Genomic DNA, 27826 nt, shown 5'->3' on the forward strand with positions numbered 1-27826 from the left:
GCATGAAATCCACATGCGGTTTTTTGCGCGGTATTTGCCAGACATTTCCCAATGCATTAGACAGTGGGAAAACCACGAAAAAAAACGCAAAATTAACGAGTAGGTTCATTATTTTTCCGCAATGCGTTTTTCATGCGGAAAAACGCACATCATGTGCACAGAAATTGCGGATTTCATTAAAAATGATAGGATGTTTAATGTATGCAGATTTGCAGTTTTTTTATAGCGCAAAAACGCTAGAAAACCGCAAATAATCTGTAACATGTGCGCATAGCCTTATACTCCGGGATGGAAAGTACAAACAGCAGCTGCACAAATCCTCCTTTTGTCTCCAATTTCCACACAATCAGCTGAGAGCTACAGGTGGATCTTTTCACTTCCACCATCATGACCATGTTCTAATTGCATTGACTGTGACAAATTAGGTCAGACCTGGACAAAGCACGGCCCACATCCAGCCAGCAGACCGAGAGGCAGGGCCGACTATGCAGCCGCCCTCCCCGCGGTGACTAATAATCCAGGAGGGAGCCGTTGGCTACTTCTTCCAGCATTCAGCATGTGCAACTGAGACAGCAGCCGCCATAACGTCACTACACTGTATCTGATGTCCAGAGTGGACTCACGGGGAAACGGGAGCAAGGCAACTGTGCCCCTAGGTGGGGCTCACACTGTATATAGAGGCATGTCACTATACTTTATTCTGCTCAACATTAAACGATTACAATCAGGGTCGGACTGGAGCATCGGGACACAGGGCGATTATCCGATGGGCCTGGCTCCTCAGTGGACCCCCGAGGAGATGTATGAGGCCCGCTAGTTTCAACTGAGTGTGAGTCAGAATTCGCACATTCAGTTGAAATGTAAGAAAGTCTGCACCACAACAGTTAACATGGCCGCCAGCAACCTATCAGAGGTGGGCAGCTGACGTCAGTGCGCTTGTCGCAGGCGGCACATGAAAGGTACCTCAACGGGTGCAGACATCAGCAACCGACCTCTGATAGGTCTGCGGCCATGTTAACACGACATCATCGGATCTGAAGGGAGAAGACGCCAGGAGCGCAGGCAGGAAATAATTTTTTCCCCTTCTGTGGATGCAACATGGGACCGAAGATGGAGGGCGTTATTGACTAAGTTGAGGGACTTAATTAAAACCTACATTATTAGGTTTATGGTCACAAGTGGATGGACACAATTACTAGAGGGGGCATTTAGGGAACATCACTGCTGAAATATAATTTACAGATTACCGTTTTCCAGGGAGATGGATGGGGACAAAAAGGGGATGGGGGGAGCGATACTGTGCAGGGTGGCACTATGTCAACCTTTCTTCTTCATGTGGCAAAGAGTATAAGTGGGGAATAATTGGAGAATGTGTTCTAAAAGCTTTCAGCAATTGTTAATTTATTTTCTGCAGAGACGAGTCCTGGCTGGCTGAAGCCATGGCGGTCTGCGCCAGATGAAGGACTTCAAATAGAAACGTCACTGGTAAGTCAGTGTGTTACCTGTACACTATATGCAGAGCTCCTGTGTATAATGTCATTGGTGAGCACTACTACCTGTACACAGTCACTATATGCAGAGCTCCTCTGTATAATGTCACCGGTGGTAATAGTTCATATTGTGGTTTTTATTCATGATCAGTATTGTAATATTTGGTCACCGTGTTGTAATATGTAGTCCGGTCACGGTGTGGCAGCATTTATCCCTCTATGTGGTATTATTCGGTCACTATGTGGTCTGGTCATGGTGTGGTGGCATTTCTCCCTTATATGTGGTATTATCGGTCTTGGAATAGTGGATTATGATGTGTATGGTGGTCAATTGTTCTCTCTATTAACCCCTTTCCCACCTTGGTCGTATCTATACGTCCCTGGGACCCGAGTCTTATTGACTTGGGATGTATGGATACATCCCGGCGATTTTGTATGGGCCGTGCGCAAGCGATCACCGTCGGGTGCCAGTTGATTCTGACAGCTGACATCTGGCACTCAGTGCAAGGAGCGGTCCCGCACCGCTCCTGGCACTTTAACCCCCTAAATGCTATGATCTAACTCAATTGCAGCATTTTGGGAGCAGGCAGAGGGAAGACAGTACCCTCTGCCCTTGGATCGAAAAGCATGAGACATTGCGGGGTCCCGATTGTTGCCACTGTGTCCCAATGTCGTTATGACGACATCTAGGTCACTTGAGCTAGCAAAGTTGCAATATCATGCTCAGAGCATGATCAGCAACTTTGCCAGTGCAGAGCTGGCAGTTTGCTTAGCATAGGGATGCTGCTGCATTCCCATGCTATACAAGCTATCAGCCTTTAAAAAGTGATAGTTCTATAGTGGGACATAGTTAAGAAAAAAAAAGGTTTTAAAAGAATTGGAAAAAAAAAATCCTAAATATATTGTACCGATAAATAGTTTTATGAAACAATAAAAAAATAAATAAGTACACATTTAGTATCGCCGCGTCCGGAATGTCCCGATCTATAAAACTGTCCCACTAGTTAACCCCCTTTAGTTAACACCATAAAAAAAAAAAAAAAAAAAAAAACAAACAAAAAATGCTTTATAAAATCATACCGCTGAACAAAACACGATAAAAAAAATACAAAGGGTACTGCTGAAAAGGTCATCTTGTCCAGCAAGAGAAAAAAAACAGAACCACCACAAGCCGCCATACAGCATTATCAGCAGAAAAAGAAATGTTATAGCTCTGAGAATAAAGCGATGCAAAAATATTTTCTTCCATAAAATAGTTATAACTGTGGTATCGCTGTAATCCTACTGACCCAAAGAATAAACATGCCTTATCAATTTTATAACATGCAGAAGGACAAAAAAAAAAATTCCGAAGTGCTGGTTTTTGTTCATTCTGCCTCCCAAAAATCAGTATAGAAAGCGATAAAAAAAAAAAAGAAAAAGTTATGTCCTGAAAATGGAACCAATAAGAACGTCAACTCGTCCCGCAAAAAACGAGCCCTCAGAGGACTGTGGGACTAAATATGGAAAAAATTATAGCTCAAAATATGGCAATGCAAAAAAAAAAAAAAAAAAAACACTTTTTTATTCCTACAAAACAAATCCTTCAGATCCAAATTTTTTATTTTTTTTTCCTAATAAGGGTAACAGGAAATTGGACCCAAAAAGTTATTGTGCAATTTGTCCTGAGTACGCTGATACCCCATATGTGTAAACCCGTTTGGGCGCATGGCAGAGCTCAGAAGGGAAGGCGCGCCGTTTCACTTTTCAATGCAAAATTGGCTGAAATTGAGATTGGACGTCATGTTGCGTTTGGAGAGCCCCTGATGTGCCTAAACGATGGACCCCTCCCCCCCCCCCCCCAATTCTAACTCCAACCCTAACCCCAAAACACCCATAACCCTAATCTCAACCGTAACCCTAATGGGAAAATAAAAATATTTTTTTTATTGTATTATTTTTCCCTAACTAAGGGGGGTTTGATTTACTATTTATAGTGGGTTTTTATGATTGGCAGCTGTCACACACTAAAAGACACTTTTTATTCCAAAAAATAGTTTTTGCATCACATTTTGAGAGCTATAATTTTTCCATGTGAGGTCTTGTTGACGTTTTTATTGGTACTATTTTCGGACACATGACTTATGTTATCACTCTATTCCGATTTTTGTGAGGTAGAATGACCAAAAACCAGCAATTCATGAATTTCTTTAGGGGAGGGAGTTTATACCGTTCCACGGGTGGTAAAATTGATAAAGCAGTTTTTTTCTTCGGGTCAGTACGATTACAGCGATACCTCATTTATATCATTTTTTTATATTTTGGCGCTTTTACACACAAAAACTATTTTATCTAAAAAAAAAATTTTTTCTCATCGCTTTATTCTGACAGCTATAACTTTTTTATTTTTCTGCTGATGGAGCTGTATGGCGGCTTGTTTTTTTGCGGGACAAGATGACACTTTCAGCGGTACCATGGTTATTTATTTGTCTTCTTGATCACATGTTATTCACTAAAGGGGTTAACTAGTGGGACAGTTTTATAGGGTGGGTCGTTACGGACACAGGGATACCAAATATGTGTACTTTTATTGTTTAGGTTTTTTTTCACTGAAATATTTGATTGAATAAATATTTTTTTTTATTATTTTTACAATTATTTAAAAAAAGTTTTAATTCATTATTCATTTTACACTTTGTCCCACTATGGGACAATCATTTTGTGCAGGCTGATGGCTTCTATAGCAGAGGTGTCAAACTGCATTCCTCGAGGGCCGCAAACAGGTCATGTTTTCAGGATTTCCTTGAATTGCACAAGGTGCTGGAATCATTCTGTGCAGGTGATTAAATTATCACCTGTGCAATACAAGGAAATCCTGAAAACATGACCTGTTTGCGGCCCTCGAGGAATGCAGTTTGACACCTCTGTTCTATAGCATGCAGATCTGCATGCTATAGAAGCTGTCAGCGCTTCAGCTTCTGTGACCTTAGAGACTTCCTGACTTGCACTGCGCATGATGATATTGGGTCTCCATGGCCGCGGGGTCTCTGATCCAAAGGCAGAGGGGCTGTTAGCCCCTGTGCCGGCTCCGGAACGCTGCGATCATATTTGATCACAGTGTTCCAGGGGATAAAGTGTCGGGAGTGGTCCGTAACCGCTCCTGGCAGTTTGTCACAGCTGACACCTGACCCGATCAGCTGCACATCCCCATGTGCACAGCCGATTGGTAATGACGTGCTATTCTGTCCATGGGGATTAAGTCCCAGGTCACATGGACGGAATAATGTGTCGGATGGCAGAAAGGGTTAACAGCAGACACTGTTAGCAGCGGCTGCCAGGCGATCACGTGTGCCTGCTACTTAAGGAAATGAATATTCACTGTGCTCCACTCCCATAGGTGTGGAAATGCAGCGAATATTCATTCCCTTTAGTAGCAGGTACACATGAACGCCCGGCAGCTGCAGGAATACGGCGGCTGCAGCTAACACTGTGCCTGCCACACAGTTATGGCCAAAAGTGAGAAAAAAAAAAATATATGGAAAATTGGTCATCCATTTCCAACTAAACCCCAAAATAAGTTGGACAAAATTGTTGGCACCCTCAACTTACCGTAATATTTAAACTTAAGAATATATTTTTATCCACAATAGCAGCAGACAGATCCTCTTTACTAAAGCTCATTTATTGGTCTAACTTGCTTATTCCAGATGAACAGACTTCCCAAAGTAATAAACGAAGAACTATATGAAATCATGGAACATGTCTCTCCGCAGATCACTATTCGAGAGTTCCTGAATCGGTGTGCACAGAAACAAGCTGGAAAGAGGGCTCCATGATGCCACCCGTGAAGGATCCAGCACAGGGGTCCCCAACTCCAGGCCTCGAGGGCCGCCAACAGTGCAGGTTTTCAGGATTTCTTTAGTATTGCATCGGTGGTAATGTGATCATCTGCACAGGTGATGATTCCAACCCCTGTGCAATACTAAGGAAATCCTGAAAACCTGCACTGTTGGCGGCCCTCGAGGCCTGGAGTTGGGGACCACTGATCCAGCATGTGAGACTACACAACACACGACTGAAGGAGAGCATAGCCGGCGAGGACAACCAAGCAGTGGTGACAAAGGTCTGAGATCTTCTGATGAACCTCTACTGTACGTGTCACTGCATGGAAACGACAGCTAAACAGTTAAGTCTTGCTTCACTCACATCCTCTGTCTGTGGAGAGGTGGGGGACTGCAGACTTGACCTAATTCCCTAGGCTAAAGTATCAACAGTGTAGTGCCACTACAAGGCCCAATCCAGCCCCACCTAATTCGTCTCAAGTGTCCCTTCTCACAACACAGAAGTGACACCACTACATCAGTCAGGCCTAGTTACCCGGGGGCGAGTCTGAGGATGGGCAGAGATGTTAGGAGAAAAGGCCCCACTGATAACACCATAGTGATACACCATTATTAGATAGGGGTGGGGGGTCTGGAAAGGAGAAGAAAAAAATAAAAAATAAACATCGCTTTTAAAATGTAAGACAGTTAGTGAATACAGCTCACCCCATCCAATACATGTATGTTGGTCAGACAATCCACAGATAAGGCGAGTCAGGCATCAAGCAGCTTTGACCAAAGTGATGAGAAAAGCAAAGCGAATTAAAAAATATATATATTTGTGACTTCATTAAAATAGCAGCAAGGGCATAGAAAGATACTGCCACAATTTACCGCAAGTCTGGCCGAATTATTTACCATGAACAGTCAGCCAGACAATAAACGCAGCATACATCTTTCTATGCCCTTGCTGCCATTTTAATGAAGTCACAATAAAGAATGTTTTGCTTTTAAGGCCGGGGTCACACTAGACCGTAATACGGCCGAGTGCAATGCGGGGGGGGAAAAAAATAAATAAATAAATAATTCGCATTGCACTCGGACCAATGTTATCATATGGGGCAGCTCCCACTAGCAGACTTTGTCGGCCGTTTTCCTTGGTTCGAGACAATCGCAGCATGCTGCGATTGTCTCGGACCGAGGAAAACTCTCGGCTCACTTGCACCCATATAAGCCTATGGGTGCGAGTGAGACAGCGCACACCACTGGGATATCATCTGAGTGATGTGCGCTATAAGCGGACCCCAGCAATGGAGGAGATGGAGAAATTCATTTCTCCGCCTCCTCCGCAGCTGTGCTCTGATCCTCCCTGTGCGAGAGAATCGGAGCACAGACACATGACACTCGGCTCCTGCTCTGCTGCGAGCAGGAGCCGAGTGTCATTAGCATATCGCATCCGATGCAATACGCCAGTGTGACCCCGGCCTAATTCTCTTTCCTGGATTGAAAAAAAAAAAAAAAACTTTTATCATCCCTTCAATCAAACATACCAAGATTGTGTGCACACATTAAGTATTAAGGTACCGTCACACTAAGCGACGCTGCAGCGATACCGACAACAATCCGGATCGCTGCAGCGTCGCTGTTTGGTCGCTGGGGAGCTGTCACACAGACACCTCTCCAGCGACCAACGATGCCGGTAACCAGGGTAAACATCGGGTTACTAAGCGCAGGGCCGCGCTTAGTAACCCGATGTTTACCCTTGTTACCATCGTTAAAGTAAAAAAACAACCACTACATACTTACCTACCGCTGTCTGTCCTCGGCGCTCTGCTTCTCTGGTCTGGCTGTGAGCACAGCGGCCGGAAAGCAGAGCGGTGACGTCACCGCTCTGCTTTCCGGCTGCCCGGCGCTCACAGCCAGACCAGAGAAGCAGAGCGCCGAGGACAGACAGCGGTAGGTAAGTATGTAGTGGTTGTTTTTTTACTTTAACGATGGTAACAAGGGTAAACATCGGGTTACTAAGCGCGGCCCTGCGCTTAGTAACCCGATGTTTACCCTGGTTACCAGCGAAGACACCGCTGAGTCGGTGTCACACACGCCGATTCAGCGATGTCAGCGGGAGTCCAGCGACGAAATAAAGTTCTGGCCTTTCTTCCCCGACCAGCGATATCACAGCAGGGGCCTGATCGATGCTGCGTGTCACACTGGACGATATCGCTAGCGAGGACGGTACCTTTAGGCTGCTTTCACACATCAGGTTTTTTCTTTCAGGCACAATCCGAATCCGTTTTTTTCTTACGCCGGATCCATTTTTTTTCCCATACAGTTGTATTAGTGCTGGATTGTGCCTGAAGGACATGCGTTTCATCCGTTTTGTGCCGGATCCGTCCCTTCAGGCTTTTTTGCCGGACACAAAAAACGTCTCCTGCAACGTTTTTTGTGTCCGGCGAAAAAGCCTGAAGGGACGTTTCCGGCAATAAACGCATGGAACGGATGTGTGAATGGACGTTTCCGGCGACTGAATCCGTTTTTTATACATTGAGCATGCCCAGAAGCTTTGTTTTTGTTTCTGGCATGGGATCTCTCTCACCCATGCGCAGTACAGTCATGGACAAAAATTTTGAGAATGAGACAAATATTAATTTTTCCAAAGTCTACTGCTTCATTTTTTCTAATGGCAATTGGCATATACTCCTGAATGTCAGAGTGATCAGCTTAACAGCAATTACTGTACTTGCAAAGTCAATATTTGCCCAGAAAATGAACTTTAACCCCCAAAACACATTTCAACATCATTGCAGTCCTGCCTTAGGCCGCCGTCACACATGCGAGTTTTACGGACGTAAGAGCGCAGAATCTACGTCCGTAAAACTCGCAAAAAATACGGCACAATTATTCTCTATGCCCCTGCTCCTATTTGCCGTATTTTACTGATCAGTATTATACGGCTTTCTACGGCCGTACAAAATCGCAGCATGCTGCGTTTGTCACCGTACTGCGCAAGAAATACGCCAATGAAAGTCTATGGAAGCGTGAAAAATACGGATTACACACGGACAAGCAGTGTGACTTGCGAGAAATACGCAGCGCTGTTAGAGAGAAAAGCCGGTAATTCAGTGCGGTGTACAGTAAAATCACACTGACAGCTTACAGTAGAATAGGTAGAATAAATGTGTACACATATATATATATATATATATATACCTATTCTATGTCAGTGAGACACATATATGTATATATATTAATATTTATTCCAGCGCTAGACAGCTTGAAAGCCGGTAATTCAATTACCGGCTTTTTCCTTCTCCTTCCTAAAACCCGACATGATTTGAGACATGGTTTACATACAGTAAACCATGTCTTCTCTCCATTTTTTTTGCAGATTCCACACTACTAATGTCAGTAGTGTGTATCTGCAAAATTTGGCCGTTCTAGCTCTTAAAATAAAGGGTTAAATGGCGGAAAAAATTGGCGTGGGCTCCCGCGCAATTTTCTCCGCCAGAGTAGTAAAGCCAGTGACTGAGGGCAGATATTAATAGCCTGGAGAGGGTCCACGGTTATTGGCCCCCCCCTGGCTAAAAATATCTGCCCCCAGCCACCCCAGAAAAGGCACATCTGGAAGATGCGCCTATTCTGGCACTTGGCCACTCTCTTCCCATTCCCGTGTAGCGGTGGGATATGGGGTAATGAAGGGTTAATGCCACCTTGCTATTGTAAGGTGACATTAAGCCTAATTAATAATGGAGAGGCGTCAATTATGACACCTATCCATTATTAATCCAATACTAGTAAAGGGTTAAATAAAACACAAACACATTTTTTAAAATTATTTTAATGAAATAAAAACAATGGTTGTTGCAGTATTTTATTCAACGCCCAATCCAGTCACTGAAGACCCTCGTTCTGTGAGTAAAAAAACATAATAAACCAACAATATACTTACCCTCCGCAGATCTGTAACGTCCAACGATGTAAATCCTTCTGAAGGGGTTAAAACATTTTGCAGCAAGGAGCTGTGCTAATGCAGGCTGCTCCTCGCTGCAAAACCCCAGGGAATGAGGCTAAAAATAGATCAATGATCTATATTTAGCTTCATTTGCGGTGAGGCGCCCTCTGCTGGCTGTTCATAGATCGTGGGAAATTACCTAGAAAGCTCCCTGGCTCCCTGGCTTTCTAGGTAATTTCCCACGATCTATGAACAGCCAGCAGAGGGCGCCTCACCGCAAATGAAGCTAAATATAGATCATTGATCTATTTTTAGCCTCATTCCCTGGGGTTTTGCAGCGAGGAGCAGCCTGCATTAGCACAGCTCCTTGCTGCAAAATGTTTTAACCCCTTCAGAAGGATTTACATCGTTGGACGTTACAGATCTGCGGAGGGTAAGTATATTGTTGGTTTATTATGTTTTTTTACTCACAGAACGAGGGTCTTCAGTGACTGGATTGGGCGTTGAATAAAATACTGCAACAACCATTGTTTTTATTTCATTAAAATAATTTTAAAAAATGTGTTTGTGTTTTATTTAACCCTTTACTAGTATTGGATTAATAATGGATAGGTGTCATAATTGACGCCTCTCCATTATTAATTAGGCTTAATGTCACCTTACAATAGCAAGGTGGCATTAACCCTTCATTACCCCATATCCCACCGCTACACGGGAATGGGAAGAGAGTGGCCAAGTGCCAGAATAGGCGCATCTTCCAGATGTGCCTTTTCTGGGGTGGCTGGGGGCAGATATTTTTAGCCAGGGGGGGGCCAATAACCGTGGACCCTCTCCAGGCTATTAATATCTGCCCTCAGTCACTGGCTTTACTACTCTGGCGGAGAAAATTGCGCGGGAGCCCACGCCAATTTTTTCCGCCATTTAACCCTTTATTTTAAGAGCTAGAACGGCCAAATTTTGCAGATACACACTACTGACATTAGTAGTGTGGAATCTGCAAAAAAAATGGAGAGAAGACATGGTTTACTGTATGTAAACCATGTCTCAAATCATGTCGGGTTTTAGGAAGGAGAAGGAAAAAGCCGGTAATTGAATTACCGGCTTTCAAGCTGTCTAGCGCTGGAATAAATATTAATATATATACATATATGTGTCTCACTGACATATATATATATATATATACCTATTCTATGTGTACACATTTATTCTACCTATTCTACTGTAAGCTGTCAGTGTGATTTTACTGTACACCGCACTGAATTACCGGCTTTTCTCTCTAATATATGTGTCTACTGACATATATATATATATATATATATATATATATATAGACAGTATATATATATTTTCTTTTCTTTTTGGGACACATGGATCACTTCTATAGCGGTATGTTGGTTTTGCTAGCCTGCGAGAAAACCACGCAGTACGGATGCCATACGGATTACATACGGAGGATGCCATGCGCAAAAAACGCTGACACACCCTGCCTACTGAGGAGCTACGGACCACTTTTTTCGGGACTTTTCAGCGTATTACGGCCGTAATATACGGACCGTATTGTTTTACGCTGTGTGTGACGCCGGCCTTAAAAGGAGCAGCTAACATCGTTTTAGTGATTGATCCATTAACACAGGTGTGGGTGTTGATGAGGACAGGGCTGGCGATCAGTCATGATTAAGTAAGAATGACATCACTGGACACTTTAAAAGGAGGCTGGTGCTTAGTATCATTGTTTCTCTTCAGTTAACCATGGTTATCTCTAAAGAAACACGTGCAGCCATGATTGCACTGCACAAAAATGGCCTAACAGGGAAGAGTATCGCAGCTACAAAGATTGCACCTCAGTCAATAATCTATCGCATCATCAAGAACTTCAAGGAGAAAGCTTCCATTGTTGTCAAAAAGGCTTCAGGGCGCCCAAGAAAGACCAGCAAGCACCAGGACCGTATCTTAAAACTGTTTCAGCTGCGGGATCGGACTACCAGCAGTGCCGAGCTTGCTCAGGAATGGCAGCAGGCTGGTGTGAGTGCTTCTGCACGCACTGTGACGCGGAGACTCTTTGAGCAAGGCCTGGTTTCAAGGAGGACAGCAAAGAAGCCACTTCTCTCCAGAAAAAAACATCAGGGACCGACTGATATTCTGCAAAAGGTACAGGGAGTGGACTGCTGAGGACTGGGACAAAGCGCTACCACCAGTCTTGTCTCATGCCAACTGTAAAGCATCCTGAAACCATTCATGTGTGGGGTTGCTTCTCAGCCAAGGGAATCGGCTCACTCAGTCTTGCCTAAAAACACAGCCATGAATAAAGAATGGTACCAGAATGTCCTCCAAGAGCAACTTCTCCCAACCGTCCAAGAGCAGTTTGGCGCCCAACAATGCCTTTTCCAGCATGATGGAGCACCTTGCCTTAAAGCAAAGGTGATAACTAAATGGCTCATGGAACAAAACAGAGATTTTGGGTCCATGGCCTGGAAACTCCCCAGATCTTAATCCCATTGAGAACTTGTGGTCAATCATCAAGAGACGGGTGGACAAACAAAAACCAACAAATTCTGGCAAAATGCAAGCATTGATTATGCAAGAATGGACTGCTATCAGTCAGGATTTGGTCCAGAAGTTGATTGAGAGCATGCCAGGGAGAATTGCAGAGGTCTTGAAGAAGAAGGGTCAACACTGCAAATGTTGACTTGCTGCATTAACTCATTCTAACTGTCAATATAACCTATTGGCACTCATAATATGATTGCAATTATATTTCTGTATGTGATATAAACATCAGACAAACACTAATACAAACCAGAGGGCAGCAGATCATGTGAAAATATAATTTTGGTGTCATTCTCAAAAATTTTGGCCATGACTGTACAGAGAGCCGGATCCAGCTAAAAAACAGATCCAGTGCATCAGTCTCACAATTTACACTGGATCCGTTTTTTTGCAAATTTGCCGGATTTAGCCTGAAACCAAAAACTGGATGTGTGAAAGTAGCCTTAGCTGCAGACATTTCTGCATCTAATCAAAGTGGCATCAAAGTGGGCAAACAGCCCATTTTCAGATTTGAATAAGTAACTGATATTTAAGGGGTTAAATGATGTTGGGCCACTGATCTCACACTAAGAATACGCAGATAGTGAGGCCCTGCATCAAACCCAGGTCCCTCCAGCCTGGCCCAAATGGGTTTTGGGCATCAAAATTGGCATCAAAGTGGGAAAACAGCCCATTTTCACAGATTACAATAAGTAACTGATGTTTTTCAGGAGTTATACTTATTCAAATCTGTGAAAGTCAACTGTCTGCCCACTTTGATGCCAATTCTGATGCCCAGAACCCATTTGGGCCAGGCTGAAGAGACCTGGTTTTAATGTGGGGCGCCCTGTTCTATATGTCTGTGGTGTGATATCAGTGGCCCAAAGTCATTTAACCCTTTCATTAATGCCCTTCAGTGCCCACTTTAATGCCTATTTTTAGTGCCAGTTTTATAATTTTTGTAGCAGTTTTAAGTGTATTAACATCAGGGCACCTCACTGCATTGTATGTTATTATTGTGAGGATTATTTTTTGTTGTTAAACCTATAAAAAATTACTAAATATGAAACTGACAAATAAGAAACCAACTTCACCATCGTTCATAAACGCGTCTCTTAACAGAAAAACTGTAGCATAAACAAACAAAAAATGTGCTTTTTTGTGTGCATTTGACTGCAGACTTGTGAATCCCCTAACTGCACATTGTCAGGATTCTCCGATGCTGAAAGTGGGGGCGGCGGCCATGTGGCTTCCGTCTAGACTGGATCCAGCTTGCTCAATACATTTGCACTGAGGCCGCATCCATCTGGTCGGCACGTGACCACACACACACACACACACACTTGTGACCACAGGTCCCAGTACCAGCAAATCCTCACAGTGCACGTGATGCGAGGATTCGCAGGTCACAGAGCAACTGCAGACTTGTAGCACAAGTCCAGACAACCCCTTTAAAATAAGCTGGAAAAAAAACAAACTGAAAGTTGACATGATGCAGATGTGAAAAAGCCTGTGCACATGTTGCAGACTGGTCACATTCAACTAAATTTTGATGCAATTGAAGACCGACCTGTCCGCCCCAGCCATGATGTGAACGGATCAGAGGGTGAAGCCCAGAAGACCGACCTGTCCGCCCCAGCCATGATATGAAAGAGGATCAGAGGGCGAAGCCCAGAAGACCGACCTGTCCGCCCCAGCCATGATGTGACTACCGTTAATGGCTCCAGACATATCAGATTCCAGTATTTGTAAGAAACCTACCACATGGAGGAAATTGTTTTAACAAAAAAAAAAAAATTATTCACATTGTATCTCTGCCGTGGTTTCTACCACACCTATTTACACCAGGGCTGTAAAGTCAGAGTCAGTGTTCATATTGTGTAGTCCAAGTCTATATAAAATGGACCGACTCCGACATAATTGCCTCATTTTTCAAGCAGAAGATTGAGAACATCAGAGCCAGTTTTAGTCGACAACCCCCAGAGCCCTTCCTCCCAACTACCCAGCCCTCCACCTCCAAAACCAACTTCTCCACTATTACAGAAGATAGACTCTCCACTCTACTCTCAAGATCGCATCTCACCACCTGTGCACTTGACCCGATCCCATCCCACTTCATCCCAACTCTCGCCACAGTCTTCATCCCAACTCTAACCCATCTCTTCAACTTACCACTAACAACTGGTGTTTTCCCCTCAAGCTTTAAACATGCCTCAATCACACCTATCCTCAAAAAGCCCCCTCTTGACCCATCCTCTGTATCTAGCTATCGCCCTATATCACTTCGGCCCTATGCCTCCAAGCTACTGGAACAACACGTCCATCTTGAACTGTCCTCCCATCTCTCTTCCTGCTCCCTTTTCAACCGCGTACAATCAGGCTTCCGGTCACACCATTCCACTGAAACTGCCCTAACTAAGGTCACCAATGACCTATTAACCGCCAAGAGCAAGCGACACTACTCTGTCCTCCTCCTCCTGGACCTGTCCTCTGCCTTTGACACAGTGGACCATTCCCTATTATTACAGACCCTCTCATCCCTTGGCATCACAGACTTGGCCCTATCCTGGATCTCGCCATACCTAACTGACCGAACATTCAGCGTCTCCCATTCACACACCACCTCCTCACCTCGCCCACTATCTGTCGGAGTCCCGCAAGGTTCAGTTCTAGGGCCCCTGCTCTTCTCCATTTACACCTTTGGCCTGGGACAGCTCATAGAATCTCATGGCTTTTCAGTATCATCTCTATGCTGATGACACACAGATCTACATCTCTGGACCAGATATCACCTCCCTACTAACCAGAATCCCTCAATGTCTGTCCACTATTTCATCCTTCTCCACTAGATTTCTGAAACTTAACATGGACAAAACAGAATTCATTGTCTTTCTCCCATCTCACGCGACACCCCCCCCCCCGAACCTATCCATTACAGTAAACGGCTGCACACTCTCCCCAGTCCCACAAGCTCGTGGTCTCGGGGTAATCCTTGACACTGATCTCTCCTTCAAACCACATATCCAATCCTTTTCCACTTCCTGCCGCCTTCAACTCAAAATATTTCACGGATCCGTACATTCCTAAACCAAGAATCTGCCTAAACCCTAGTCCATGCCCTCATCATCTCCCGCCTCGACTACTGCAACCCCCCTGCTCTGTGGCCTCCCCTCGAACACTCTCACGCCCCTCAAATCTAATCTCAGCTGCCCGACTAATCCACCTGTCCCCCCGCTATTCCCTGGCCTCTCCCATGTGTCAATCCCTTCACTGGCTCCCCATTGCCCCGAGATTCCAGTACAAAAGCCTAACCATGACACACAAAGCCATTCACAACCTGTCTCCTCCATACATCTGTGACCTCGTCGCCAGGTACTTACCTACACGCAACCTCCGATCCTCACAAGATCTCCTTCTCTACTCCCCTTCCCACAATCGTATACAAGATTTCTCTCACGCATCACGCCTACTCTGGAACTCTCTACCACAACATATCAGACTCTCACCTACCATCGAAACCATCAAAAAGAACCTGAAGACCTACCTCTTCCAGCAAGCCTACAACCTGCAGTAACCACCGATCGACCAAACCACTGCACGACCAGTTCTACCCTCACCTATTGTATCCTCACTCATCCCTTGTAGATTGTCAGCCTTCGCGGGCAGGGTCCTCACTCCTCCTGTACCAGCTGTGACTTGTATTGTTTAAGATTATTGTACTTGTTTTTATTATGTATACCCCTCCTCACATGTAAAGCACCATGGAATAAATGGCGCTATAACAATAAATAATAAATTGGGTTAAGTAGTACAATGCAGGATGTGATGTAAAGATTTCTATCATAGTTTGGGAAAGATAAGAAACGTCCTATAAATGTCTGCTCTGTTCCTGATGTAAGGATCTCAGCTTTTACTGGAGATGAATCTGTTCTACACTTCATGTACATGCTCAGCAGTGACCAGTAGGCTTGAGCGAAACGGATCGGACAAATTCAAAAGTCGCCGACTTTTGGCAAAGTTGGGTTTCATGAAACCCGACCCTAGTGCGGGATCGGCCATGCGGTCGGTGATCTTCACGCCAAAGTCACGCCATTTTTTCAGCCAATGAAGGAGCGTGGGCAGAGTGATGACATAGGTCTTAGGGGCGTGGACACCTAATCGCCATCTTGTCATTTGTGCGCTGTAGCGATCTGCAATGTGTAACACCAGCTTTTCTGTTCAGGGACGGAGAGGGAGAGAAGAAAAAAAAAAAATAGATTTCCCATTGACTTTGCATTGGGTTTCGTGTTCCGGTCGATCCCCGACTTTTCGTCATAATCGGCCAATTTCACTCGACTCTTGAGATAGTCGGGTTTCGCGAAACCTGACTTGACCCTAAAAAAGTAAGTCGCTCAACCCTAGTGACCAGTGCTGTGGGGTCGGAGGTGAGATGAATCTGTGCTGCACTTTATGCACATGCTCAGTAGTGACCAGTGCTGTGGGGTCGGAGGTGAGATGAATCTGTGCTGCACTTTATGCACATGCTCAGTAGTGACCAGTGCTGTGGGGTCGGAGGTGAGATGAATCTGTGCTGCACTTTATGCACATGATCAGTAGTGACCAGTGCTGTGGGGTCGGAGGTGAGATGAATCTGTGCTGCACTTTATGTAATGATCAATAGCGACCAGTGCTGTGGGGTCGGAGGCGAGATGAATCTGTGCTGCACCTTATGTACATGATCAGTAGTGACCAGTGCTGTGGGGTCGGAGGCGAGATGAATCTGTGCTGCACCTTATGTACATGATCAGTAGTGACCAGTGCTGTGGGGTCGGAGGTGAGATGAATCTGTGCTGCACTTTATGCACATGATAATAATAATAATAATAATTTTATTTATATAGCGCCAACATATTCCGCAGCGCTTTACAAATTATAGAGGGGACTTGTACAGACAATAAACATTACAGCATAACAGAAATACAGTTCAAAACAGATACCAGGAGGAGTGAGGGCCCTGCTCGCAAGCTTACAAACTATGGGAGTATATTGCCCAGCCACGTAGTATATTGCCCAGTGACGTTGTATATTGCCCAGCCACGTAGTATATTGCCCAGTGACGTAGTATATTGCCCAGTGACGTAGTATATCGCACAGCGACATAGTATACAGCAGAGAGCCACGTAGTATATTGCCCAGTCACGTAGTATATTGCCCAGCACAGAGCCACGTAGTATAGAGACTCAGTAGTGACCAGCGCTGTGGGGTCGGAGGTGAGATGAATCTGTGCTGCACTTTATGTACATGCTCAGTAGTGAGATGAATTTGTGCTGCACTTTACGCACATGCTCAGTAGTGACCGGTGCTGTGGGGTCGGAGGTTTGGCTTACTGACTCCAAAGCACTGGTTGCAATATTCCTTTTTTTTTTTTTGGGGGGGGGGAACTGATTCTCATACTGTTGTACGCTTTTTGACAGAGGAAATGATTTTTTAAAGTCATCTTTGCCAGCGTCCCATCCGGTGTGGGCAGATGCTGAGATCAAGGACTGATTATGGACACAAAGATCTGCTAACCACTGTCCTGAGTGGCGCGGTCGGCCAGTAATGGACGCTGACCTCTGACGACCCCGCTTGTAGGGAGACAGACCCTGCAATTTGTGCGGCTTTTAGTTTGCCCACTTGGGTGTTAGATCCACAGATTTCCATCCAATCGGCTCCTCACCACAGACACGGAGCCCCTCACCACAGACACGGAGCCCCTCACCACAGACACGGAGCCCCTCACTGTGCTGCTGCCGTGTTCTCGGTTATCAGCCCCACAGCACCTCCGCCAGGGAGAGAACAGCTCTGGGCAAAGTGTCAGAGTGCGCGGCCAGGATGGAGGGAGCTCAGGGCACCGGCTACCTGCGGGCCCCGTGTGCAGAGCCCGGACCGGCAGCACCGGTGCATCAGACGCTGCTCACACACCGGAAGGAGCATGCGCACACGCAGCAGGACGCGCCGACTGCCGGCCAGGTGTGGAGGCAGCAGCGTCACATCCTGACGTTACCGTGCACCGGATCCTGGCCAGCTGTCCGCCGGTTACTGTGTCTGTAGGGCCACTCCATAGCTGGTGACACTCATGGCTGTGGGGTCGGGGCACACAATGCTCGGGTGTGTGACAGGTGTCGGCCAGCTGTGTATACACCCACATGCCGCCATTATACACAGTGACATGGCTATGCAGAGCTACCAGGCGCCGCTGCCATGTGCGCAGCCGTCACTCCCGCCCGCTGCGCGGCTCCCACTCTCCGCAGAGCCCGGGTGTGCGCTCCGCCACAGGGGGCAGTGTCCGCACCGGCCGTGCTGTCTGCGGCGCGGAGAACACGCGTCCATGTGGCAGCGGAGGCGCCAGTCCCGGCTGCCACCATTCATACTGCTGCTCCATGGCGGCCGCCTGTGTGCCCGGCTGCCCCCCGGTCACTCACTTTGCCGCTGGCTGTGCCCCCGCTGACTCCGATGAGGAAGGGCTGTCCGTTGTGCGGCGTGTGCTCGGGCAGTGCTTGCTCGCTGTCCCCGGCCATGCTTCTTCCTCCCTCCAGTGTCACGGCTCTCCGCTAGGACCGCTGCTCCTCCTCTTCATGATGATGCCCTCAGCTCTTATTTGAGGAGTCGGTGGGGGCTGGATCTAGACGCTGTCACTGTGTCCCCCACACACCGACTGGCTGGCACCGTGCCAGGCGGCGGCCGTCACCTCAGCCTCTCCCTGGCAGATGGGGCGCTGCCAGGATGAGGGTGTAACGTCGGCCGGGCCGGTGACGGCAGTCCCACAATCCACCTGATAAGGACCCTCCATACGGTTTATCCCAGAAACCGTCCCTTATGCACGGCGACCCCAGTGGACAGGACTGTGGACCCCATGAACTGGCCCCGTCTATGCAGCACATGCCCAACCTCCCCTCCATTCATTGTACATGGGACTGCTGGACAATTCGGCCATTTCCCACCGTCCCATAGACAATGAATGGACTGGGGGTTAGGATGTGACCAGCTTCAGGAGCCTTCAGCAGTCGGCCATCCGCTAAACTACAAGTAGGGTGTACATTGTGACCATGGGGATACCCTTCTACCCAGTGGTGCAACATGAAACTCATTGACCCCTATGCGAAGATTTCAAATAATAGCAAAAGTCTTTTCCTATAGGCCAAAGGGACTTTTAGGGCCCCCTAGGCTCCAGGACCCGGGTGCGATTACAACCCCTGCACCTCCTGTAGTTACACCCTGCTTCTACCACTTAATAAAAGTATGTTCACACAGCTTTTTCAGGCAGATGTATCACTCAGAAAACAACTGAGATGGAGCCGCTGTCCTAGAGCCACAGGCCAAGATGCCGGCTCCGATCCAGAAACACATTCTTACAGTGGTCACTTGCTACGAGCCGGCCCAGATGCCGGCCTGACTATAATCCCATGTGAGAGAACCAAGAAATGGCTGATCAGAGGATCCAAATCACGCCTAATCTACCGCCTCTGCAAGAACATAGAGCCGCAAGCTGTAGCCAGTCCCTATCACCCTCAGACTAATAGCCCATGTGCAGCATCTTGTAGCCAGTCCCTATCGCCCTCAGACTAATAGCCCATGTGCAGTATCTTGAAGCCAGTCCCTATCATCCTCAGACTAATAGCCCATGTGCAGTATCTTGTAGCCAGTCCCTATCGCCCTCAGACTAATAGCCCATGTGCAGTATCTTGTAGCCAGTCCCTGTCATCCTCAGACTAATAACCCATGTGCAGTATCTTGTAGCCAGTCCCTATCATCCTCAGACTAATAACCCATGTGCAGTATCTTGTAGCCAGTCCCTATCGCCCTCAGACTAATAGCCCATGTGCAGTATCTTGTAGCCAGTCCCTGTCATCCTCAGACTAATAACCCATGTGCAGTATCTTGTAGCCAGTCCCTATCATCCTCAGACTAATAGCCCATGTGCAGTATCTTGTAGCCAGTCCCTATCATCCTCAGACTAATAACCCATGTGCAGTATCTTGTAGCCAGTCCCTATCATCCTCAGACTAATAGCCCATGTGCAGTATCTTGTAGCCAGTCCCTATCATCCTCAGACTAATAGCCCATGTGCAGTATCTTGTAGCCAGTCCCTATCATCCTCAGACTAATAACCCATGTGCAGTATCTTGTAGCCAGTCCCTATCATCCTCAGACTAATAGCCCATGTGCAGTATCTTGTAGCCAGTCCCTATCATCCTCAGACTAATAACCCATGTGCAGTATCTTGTAGCCAGTCCCTATCGCCCTCAGACTAATAGCCCATGTGCAGTATCTTGTAGCCAGTCCCTATCGCCCTCAGACTAATAGCCCATGTGCAGTATCTTGTAGCCAGTCCCTATCATCCTCAGACTAATAGCCCATGTGCAGTATCTTGTAGCCAGTCCCTATCATCCTCAGACTAATAGCCCATGTGCAGTATCTTGTAGCCAGTCCCTATCATCCTCAGACTAATAACCCATGTGCAGTATCTTGTAGCCAGTCCCTATCATCCTCAGACTAATAGCCCATGTGCAGTATCTTGTAGCCAGTCCCTATCATCCTCAGACTAATAGCCCATGTGCAGTATCTTGTAGCCAGTCCCTATCATCCTCAGACTAATAGCCCATGTGCAGTATCTTGTAGCCAGTCCCTATCATCCTCAGACTAATAGCCCATGTGCAGTATCTTGTAGCCAGTCCCTATCATCCTCAGACTAATAACCCATGTGCAGTATCTTGTAGCCAGTCCCTATCATCCTCAGACTAATAGCCCATGTGCAGTATCTTGTAGCCAGTCCCTATCATCCTCAGACTAATAACCCATGTGCAGTATCTTGTAGCCAGTCCCTATCGCCCTCAGACTAATAGCCCATGTGCAGTATCTTGTAGCCAGTCCCTATCATCCTCAGACTAATAGCCCATGTGCAGTATCTTGTAGCCAGTCCCTATCATCCTCAGACTAATAGCCCATGTGCAGCATCTTGTAGCCAGTCCCTATCATCCTCAGACTAATAGCCCATGTGCAGTATCTTGTAGCCAGTCCCTGTCATCCTCAGACTAATAACCCATGTGCAGTATCTTGTAGCCAGTCCCTATCATCCTCAGACTAATAGCCCATGTGCAGTATCTTGTAGCCAGTCCCTATCACCCTCAGACTAATAGCCCATGTGCAGCATCTTGTAGCCAGTCCCTATCGCCCTCAGACTAATAGCCCATGTGCAGTATCTTGAAGCCAGTCCCTATCGCCCTCAGACTAATAGCCCATGTGCAGTATCTTGTAGCCAGTCCCTGTCATCCTCAGACTAATAGCCCATGTGCAGTATCTTGTAGCCAGTCCCTATCATCCTCAGACTAATAGCCCATGTGCAGTATCTTGTAGCCAGTCCCTATCATCCTCAGACTAATAGCCCATGTGCAGCATCTTGTAGCCAGTCCCTATCATCCTCAGACTAATAGCCCATGTGCAGTATCTTGTAGCCAGTCCCTGTCATCCTCAGACTAATAACCCATGTGCAGTATCTTGTAGCCAGTCCCTATCATCCTCAGACTAATAGCCCATGTGCAGTATCTTGTAGCCAGTCCCTATCATCCTCAGACTAATAGCCCATGTGCAGTATCTTGTAGCCAGTCCCTATCGCCCTCAGACTAATAGCCCATGTGCAGTATCTTGTAGCCAGTCCCTATCATCCTCAGACTAATAGCCCATGTGCAGTATCTTGTAGCCAGTCCCTGTCATCCTCAGACTAATAACCCATGTGCAGTATCTTGTAGCCAGTCCCTATCATCCTCAGACTAATAGCCCATGTGCAGTAACTTGTAGCCAGTCCCTATCACCCTCAGACTAATAGCCCATGTGCAGTATCTTGTAGCCAGTCCCTATCATCCTCAGACTAATAGCCCATGTGCAGTATCTTGTAGCCAGTCCCTATCATCCTCAGACTAATAACCCATGTGCAGTATCTTGTAGCCAGTCCCTATCACCCTCAGACTAATAGCCCATGTGCAGTATCTTGTAGCCAGTCCCTATCATCCTCAGACTAATAGCCCATGTGCAGTATCTTGTAGCCAGTCCCTATCATCCTCAGACTAATAACCAATGTGCAGTATCTTGTAGCCAGTCCCTATCATCCTCAGACTAATAGCCCATGAGCAGTATCTTGTAGCCAGTCCCTATCATCCTCAGACTAATAACCCATGTGCAGTATCTTGTAGCCAGTCCCTATCACCCTCAGACTAATAGCCCATGTGCAGTATCTTGTAGCCAGTCCCTATCATCCTCAGACTAATAACCCATGTGCAGTATCTTGTAGCCAGTCCCTATCACCCTCAGACTAATAGCCCATGTGCAGTATCTTGTAGCCAGTCCCTATCATCCTCAGACTAATAGCCCATGAGCAGTATCTTGTAGCCATTCCCTATCACCCTCAGACTAATAGCCCATGTGCAGTATCTTGTAGCCAGTCCCTATCATCCTCAGACTAATAGCCCATGTGCAGTATCTTGTAGCCAGTCCCTATCGCCCTCAGACTAATAGCCCATGTGCAGTATCTTGTAGCCAGTCCCTATCATCCTCAGACTAATAGCCCATGTGCAGTATCTTGTAGCCAGTCCCCATCATCCTCAGACTAATAGCCCATGTGCAGTATCTTGTAGCCAGTCCCCATCATCCTCAGACTAATAGCCCATGTGCAGTATCTTGTAGCCAGTCCCTATCATCCTCAGACTAATAGCCCATGTGCAGTATCTTGTAGCCAGTCCCTATCATCCTCAGACTAATAGCCCATGTGCAGTATCTTGTAGCCAGTCCCTATCATCCTCAGACTAATAGCCCATGTGCAGTATCTTGTAGCCAGTCCCTATCATCCTCAGACTAATAGCCCATGTGCAGTATCTTGTAGCCAGTCCCTATCGCCCTCAGACTAATAGCCCATGTGCAGTATCTTGTAGCCAGTCCCTATCGCCCTCAGACTAATAGCCCATGTGCAGTATCTTGTAGCCAGTCCCCATCATCCTCAGACTAATAGCCCATGTGCAGTATCTTGTAGCCAGTCCCCATCATCCTCAGACTAATAGTCTATGTGCAGCATCTTGTAGCCAGTCCCTATCGCCCTCAGACTAATAGCCCATGTGCAGTATCTTGTAGCCAGTCCCTATCATCCTCAGACTAATAGCCCATGTGCAGTATCTTGTAGCCAGTCCCTATCATCCTCAGACTAATAGCCCATGTGCAGTATCTTGTAGCCAGTCCCTATCGCCCTCAGACTAATAGCCCATGTGCAGTATCTTGTAGCCATTCCCTATCATCCTCAGACTAATAGCCCATGTGCAGTATCTTGTAGCCAGTCCCTATCGCCCTCAGAATAATAGCCCATGTGCAGTATCTTGTAGCCAGTCCCTATCGCCCTCAGACTAATAGCCCATGTGCAGTATCTTGTAGCCAGTCCCTATCATCCTCAGACTAATAGCCCATGTACAGCATCTTGTAGCCAGTCCCTATCATCCTCAGACTAATAGCCCATGTGCAGCATCTTGTAGCCAGTCCCTATCATCCTCAGACTAATAGCCCATGTGCAGTATCTTGTAGCCAGTCCCTATCATCCTCAGACTAATAGCCCATGTGCAGTATCTTGTAGCCAGTCCCTATCGCCCTCAGACTAATAGCCCATGTGCAGTATCTTGTAGCCAGTCCCTATCATCCTCAGACTAATAGCCCATGTGCAGTATCTTGTAGCCAGTCCCTATCATCCTCAGACTAATAGCCCATGTGCAGTATCTTGTAGCCAGTCCCTATCATCCTCAGACTAATAGCCCATGTGCAGTATCTTGTAGCCAGTCCCTATCATCCTCAGACTAATAGCCCAGACTAATAGCCCATGTGCAGTATCTTGTAGCCAGTCCCTATCATCCTCAGACTAATAGCCCATGTGCAGTATCTTGTAGCCAGTCCCTATCATCCTCAGACTAATAGCCCATGTGCAGTATCTTGTAGCCAGTCCCTATCATCCTCAGACTAATAGCCCATGTGCAGTATCTTGTAGCCAGTCCCTATCATCCTCAGACTAATAGCCCATGTGCAGTATCTTGTAGCCAGTCCCTATCGCCCTCAGACTAATAGCCCATGTGCAGTATCTTGTAGCCAGTCCCTATCATCCTCAGACTAATAGCCCATGTACAGCATCTTGTAGCCAGTCCCTATCATCCTCAGACTAATAGCCCATGTGCAGCATCTTGTAGCCAGTCCCTATCATCCTCAGACTAATAGCCCATGTGCAGCATCTTGTAGCCAGTCCCTATCATCCTCAGACTAATAGCCCATGTGCAGTATCTTGTAGCCAGTCCCTATCATCCTCAGACTAATAGCCCATGTGCAGTATCTTGTAGCCAGTCCCTATCATCCTCAGACTAATAGCCCATGTGCAGTATCTTGTAGCCAGTCCCTATCATCCTCAGACTAATAGCCCATGTGCAGTATCTTGTAGCCAGTCCCTATCATCCTCAGACTAATAGCCCATGTGCAGTATCTTGTAGCCAGTCCCTATCGCCCTCAGACTAATAGCCCATGTGCAGTATCTTGCAGCCAGTCCCTATCATCCTCAGACTAATAGCCCATGTGCAGTATCTTGTAGCCAGTCCCTATCATCCTCAGACTAATAGCCCATGTGCAGTATCTTGTAGCCAGTCCCTATCGCCCTCAGACTAATTGCCCATGTGCAGTATCTTGTAGCCAGTCCCTATCGCCCTCAGACTAATAGCCCATGTGCAGCATCTTGTAGCCAGTCCCTATCATCCTCAGACTAATAGCCCATGTGCAGCATCTTGTAGCCAGTCCCTATCATCCTCAGACTAATAGCCCATGTGCAGCATCTTGTATCCAGTCCCTATCATCCTCAGACTAATAGCCCATGTGCAGTATCTTGTAGCCAGTCCCTATCATCCTCAGACTAATAGCCCATGTGCAGTATCTTGTAGCCAGTCCCTATCGCCCTCAGACTAATAACCCATGTGCAGTGTCTTGTAGCCAGTCCCTATCATCCTCAGACTAATAGCCCATGTGCAGTAACTTGTAGCCAGTCCCCATCATCCTCAGACTAATAGCCCATGTGCAGTTACTTGTAGCCAGTCCCTATCATCCTCAGACTAATAGCCCATGTGCAGTATCTTGTAGCCAGTCCCTATCATCCTCAGACTAATAGCCCATGTGCAGTATCTTGTAGCCAGTCCCTATCGCCCTCAGACTAATAGCCCAAGTGCATTATCTTGTAGCCAGTCCCTATCATCCTCAGACTAATAGTCCATGTGCAGTATCTTGTAGCCAGTCCCTACCGCCCTCAGACTAAATGCCCATGTGCAGTATCTTGTAGCCAGTCCCTATCATCCTCAGACTAATAGCCCATGTGCATTATCTTGTAGCCAGTCCCTACCGCCCTCAGACTAAATGCCCATGTGCAGTATCTTGTAGCCAGTCCCTATCATCCTCAGACTAATAGCCCATGTGCAGCATCTTGTAGCCAGTCCCTATCATCCTCAGACTAATAGCCCATGTGCAGCATCTTGTAGCCAGTCCCTATCATCCTCAGACTAATAGCCCATGTGCAGCATCTTGTATCCAGTCCCTATCATCCTGAGACTAATAGCCCATGTGCAGTATCTTGTAGCCAGTCCCTATCATCCTCAGACTAATAGCCCATGTGCAGTATCTTGTAGCCAGTCCCTATCGCCCTCAGACTAATAACCCATGTGCAGTGTCTTGTAGCCAGTCCCTATCATCCTCAGACTAATAGCCCATGTGCAGTAACTTGTAGCCAGTCCCCATCATCCTCAGACTAATAGCCCATGTGCAGTTACTTGTAGCCAGTCCCTATCATCCTCAGACTAATAGCCCATGTGCAGTATCTTGTAGCCAGTCCCTATCATCCTCAGACTAATAGCCCATGTGCAGTATCTTGTAGCCAGTCCCTATCGCCCTCAGACTAATAGCCCAAGTGCATTATCTTGTAGCCAGTCCCTATCATCCTCAGACTAATAGTCCATGTGCAGTATCTTGTAGCCAGTCCCTACCGCCCTCAGACTAAATGCCCATGTGCAGTATCTTGTAGCCAGTCCCTATCATCCTCAGACTAATAGCCCATGTGCATTATCTTGTAGCCAGTCCCTTTCGCCCTCAGACTAATTGCCCATGTGCAGTATCTTGTAGCCAGTCCTTATCATCCTCAGACTAATAGCCCATGTGCAGTATCTTGTAGCCAGTCCCTATCATCCTCAGACTAATAGCCCATGTGCAGTATCTTGTAGCCAGTCCCTATCATCCTCAGACTAATAGCCCATGTGCAGTATCTTGTCGCCAGTCCCTATCGCCCTCAGACTAATAGCCCATGTGCAGTATCTTGTAGCCAGTCCCTATCATCCTCAGACTAATAGCCCAAGTGCAGTATCTTGTAGCCAGTCCCTATCGCCATCAGACTAATAGCCCATGTGCAGTATCTTGTAGCCAGTCCTTATCATCCTCAGACTAATAGCCCATGTGCAGTATCTTGTAGCCAGTCCCTATCATCCTCAGACTAATAGCCCATGTGCAGTATCTTGTAGCCAGTCCCTATCGCCCTCAGACTAATAGCCCATGTGCAGTATCTTGTAGCCAGTCCCTATCGCCCTCAGACTAATAGCCCATGTGCAGTATCTTGTAACCAGTCCCTTTCGCCCTCACACTAATTGCCCATGTGCAGTATCTTGTAGCCAGTCCCTATCGCCCTCAGACTAATAGCCCATGTGCAGTATCTTGTAGCCAGTCCCTTTCGCCCTCACACTAATAGCCCATGTGCAGTATCTTGTAGCCAGTCCCTTTCGCCCTCACACTAATTGCCCATGTGCAGTATCTTGTAGCCAGTCCCTATTGCCCTCAGACTAATAGCCCATGTGCAGTATCTTGTAGCCAGTCCCTATCGCCCTCAGACTAATTGCCCATGTGCAGTATCTTGTAGCCAGTCCCTATCGCCCTCAGACTAATAACCCATGTGCAGTATCTTGTAGCCAGTCCCTTTCGCCCTCACACTAATTGCCCATGTGCAGTATCTTGTAGCCAGTCCCTATCATCCTCAGACTAATAGCCCATGTGCAGTATCTTGTAGCCAGTCCCTATCGCCCTCAGACTAATAGCCCATGTGCAGTATCTTGTAGCCAGTCCCTATCGCCCTCAGACAAATTGCCCATGTGCAGTATCTTGTAGCCAGTTCCTATCATCCTCAGACTAATAGCCCATGTGCAGTATCTTGTAGCCAGTCCCTATCGCCCTCAGACTAATAGCCCATGTGCAGTATCTTGTAGCCAGTCCCTATCATCCTCAGACTAATAGCCCATGTGCAGTATCTTGTAGCCAGTCCCTATCGCTCTCAGACTAATAGCCCATGTGCAGTATCTTGTAGCCAGTCCCTATCATCCTCAGACTAATAGCCCATGTGCAGTATCTTGTAGCCAGTTCTTTCGCCCTCAGACTAATTGCCCATGTGCAGTATCTTGTAGCCAGTCCCTATCATCCTCAGACTAATAGCCCAAGTGCAGTATCTTGTAGCCAGTCCCTATCGCCATCAGACTAATAGCCCATGTGCAGTATCTTGTAGCCAGTCCCTATCATCCTCAGTCTAATAGCCCAAGTGCAGTATCTTGTAGCCAGTCCCTATCGCCATCAGACTAATAGCCCATGTGCAGTATCTTGTAGCCAGTCCCTATCATCCTCAGACTAATAGCCCATGTGCAGTATCTTGTAGCCAGTCCCTATCGCCCTCAGACTAATAGCCCATGTGCAGTATCTTGTAGCCAGTCCCTATCGCCCTCTGACTAATAGCCCATGTGCAGTATCTTGTAGCCAGTCCCTTTCGCCCTCAGACTAATAGCCCATGTGCAGTATCTTGTAGCCAGTCCCTATCGCCCTCAGACTAATTGCCCATGTGCAGTATCTTGTAGCCAGTCCCTATCGTCCTCAGACTAAAAGCCCATGTGCAGTATCTTGTAGCCAGTCCCTTTCGCCCTCACACTAATTGCCCATGTGCAGTATCTTGTAGCCAGTCTCTA

The 27826-nt window shown here is 46.8% G+C and overlaps 1 protein-coding gene across 1 annotated transcript in view; it reads right to left on the reverse strand.

The window, feature by feature from the left end:
* Window positions 1-18671, reverse strand: part of UCK2 (uridine-cytidine kinase 2) — a 57135-nt gene extending 38464 nt beyond the window's left edge. Inside the window, exon 1 of the mRNA XM_069737220.1 lies at window positions 18209-18671. Within this exon, the coding sequence (XP_069593321.1) occupies window positions 18209-18304 (96 nt within the window). The 5' untranslated portion in view covers window positions 18305-18671. The remainder of the gene's footprint in view (window positions 1-18208) is intronic.
* Window positions 18672-27826: the final 9155 nt, after the last annotated feature.

Source organism: Ranitomeya imitator, chromosome 8 (genome assembly GCF_032444005.1).
Source record: "Ranitomeya imitator isolate aRanImi1 chromosome 8, aRanImi1.pri, whole genome shotgun sequence".
Taxonomy (NCBI): domain Eukaryota; kingdom Metazoa; phylum Chordata; class Amphibia; order Anura; family Dendrobatidae; genus Ranitomeya; species Ranitomeya imitator.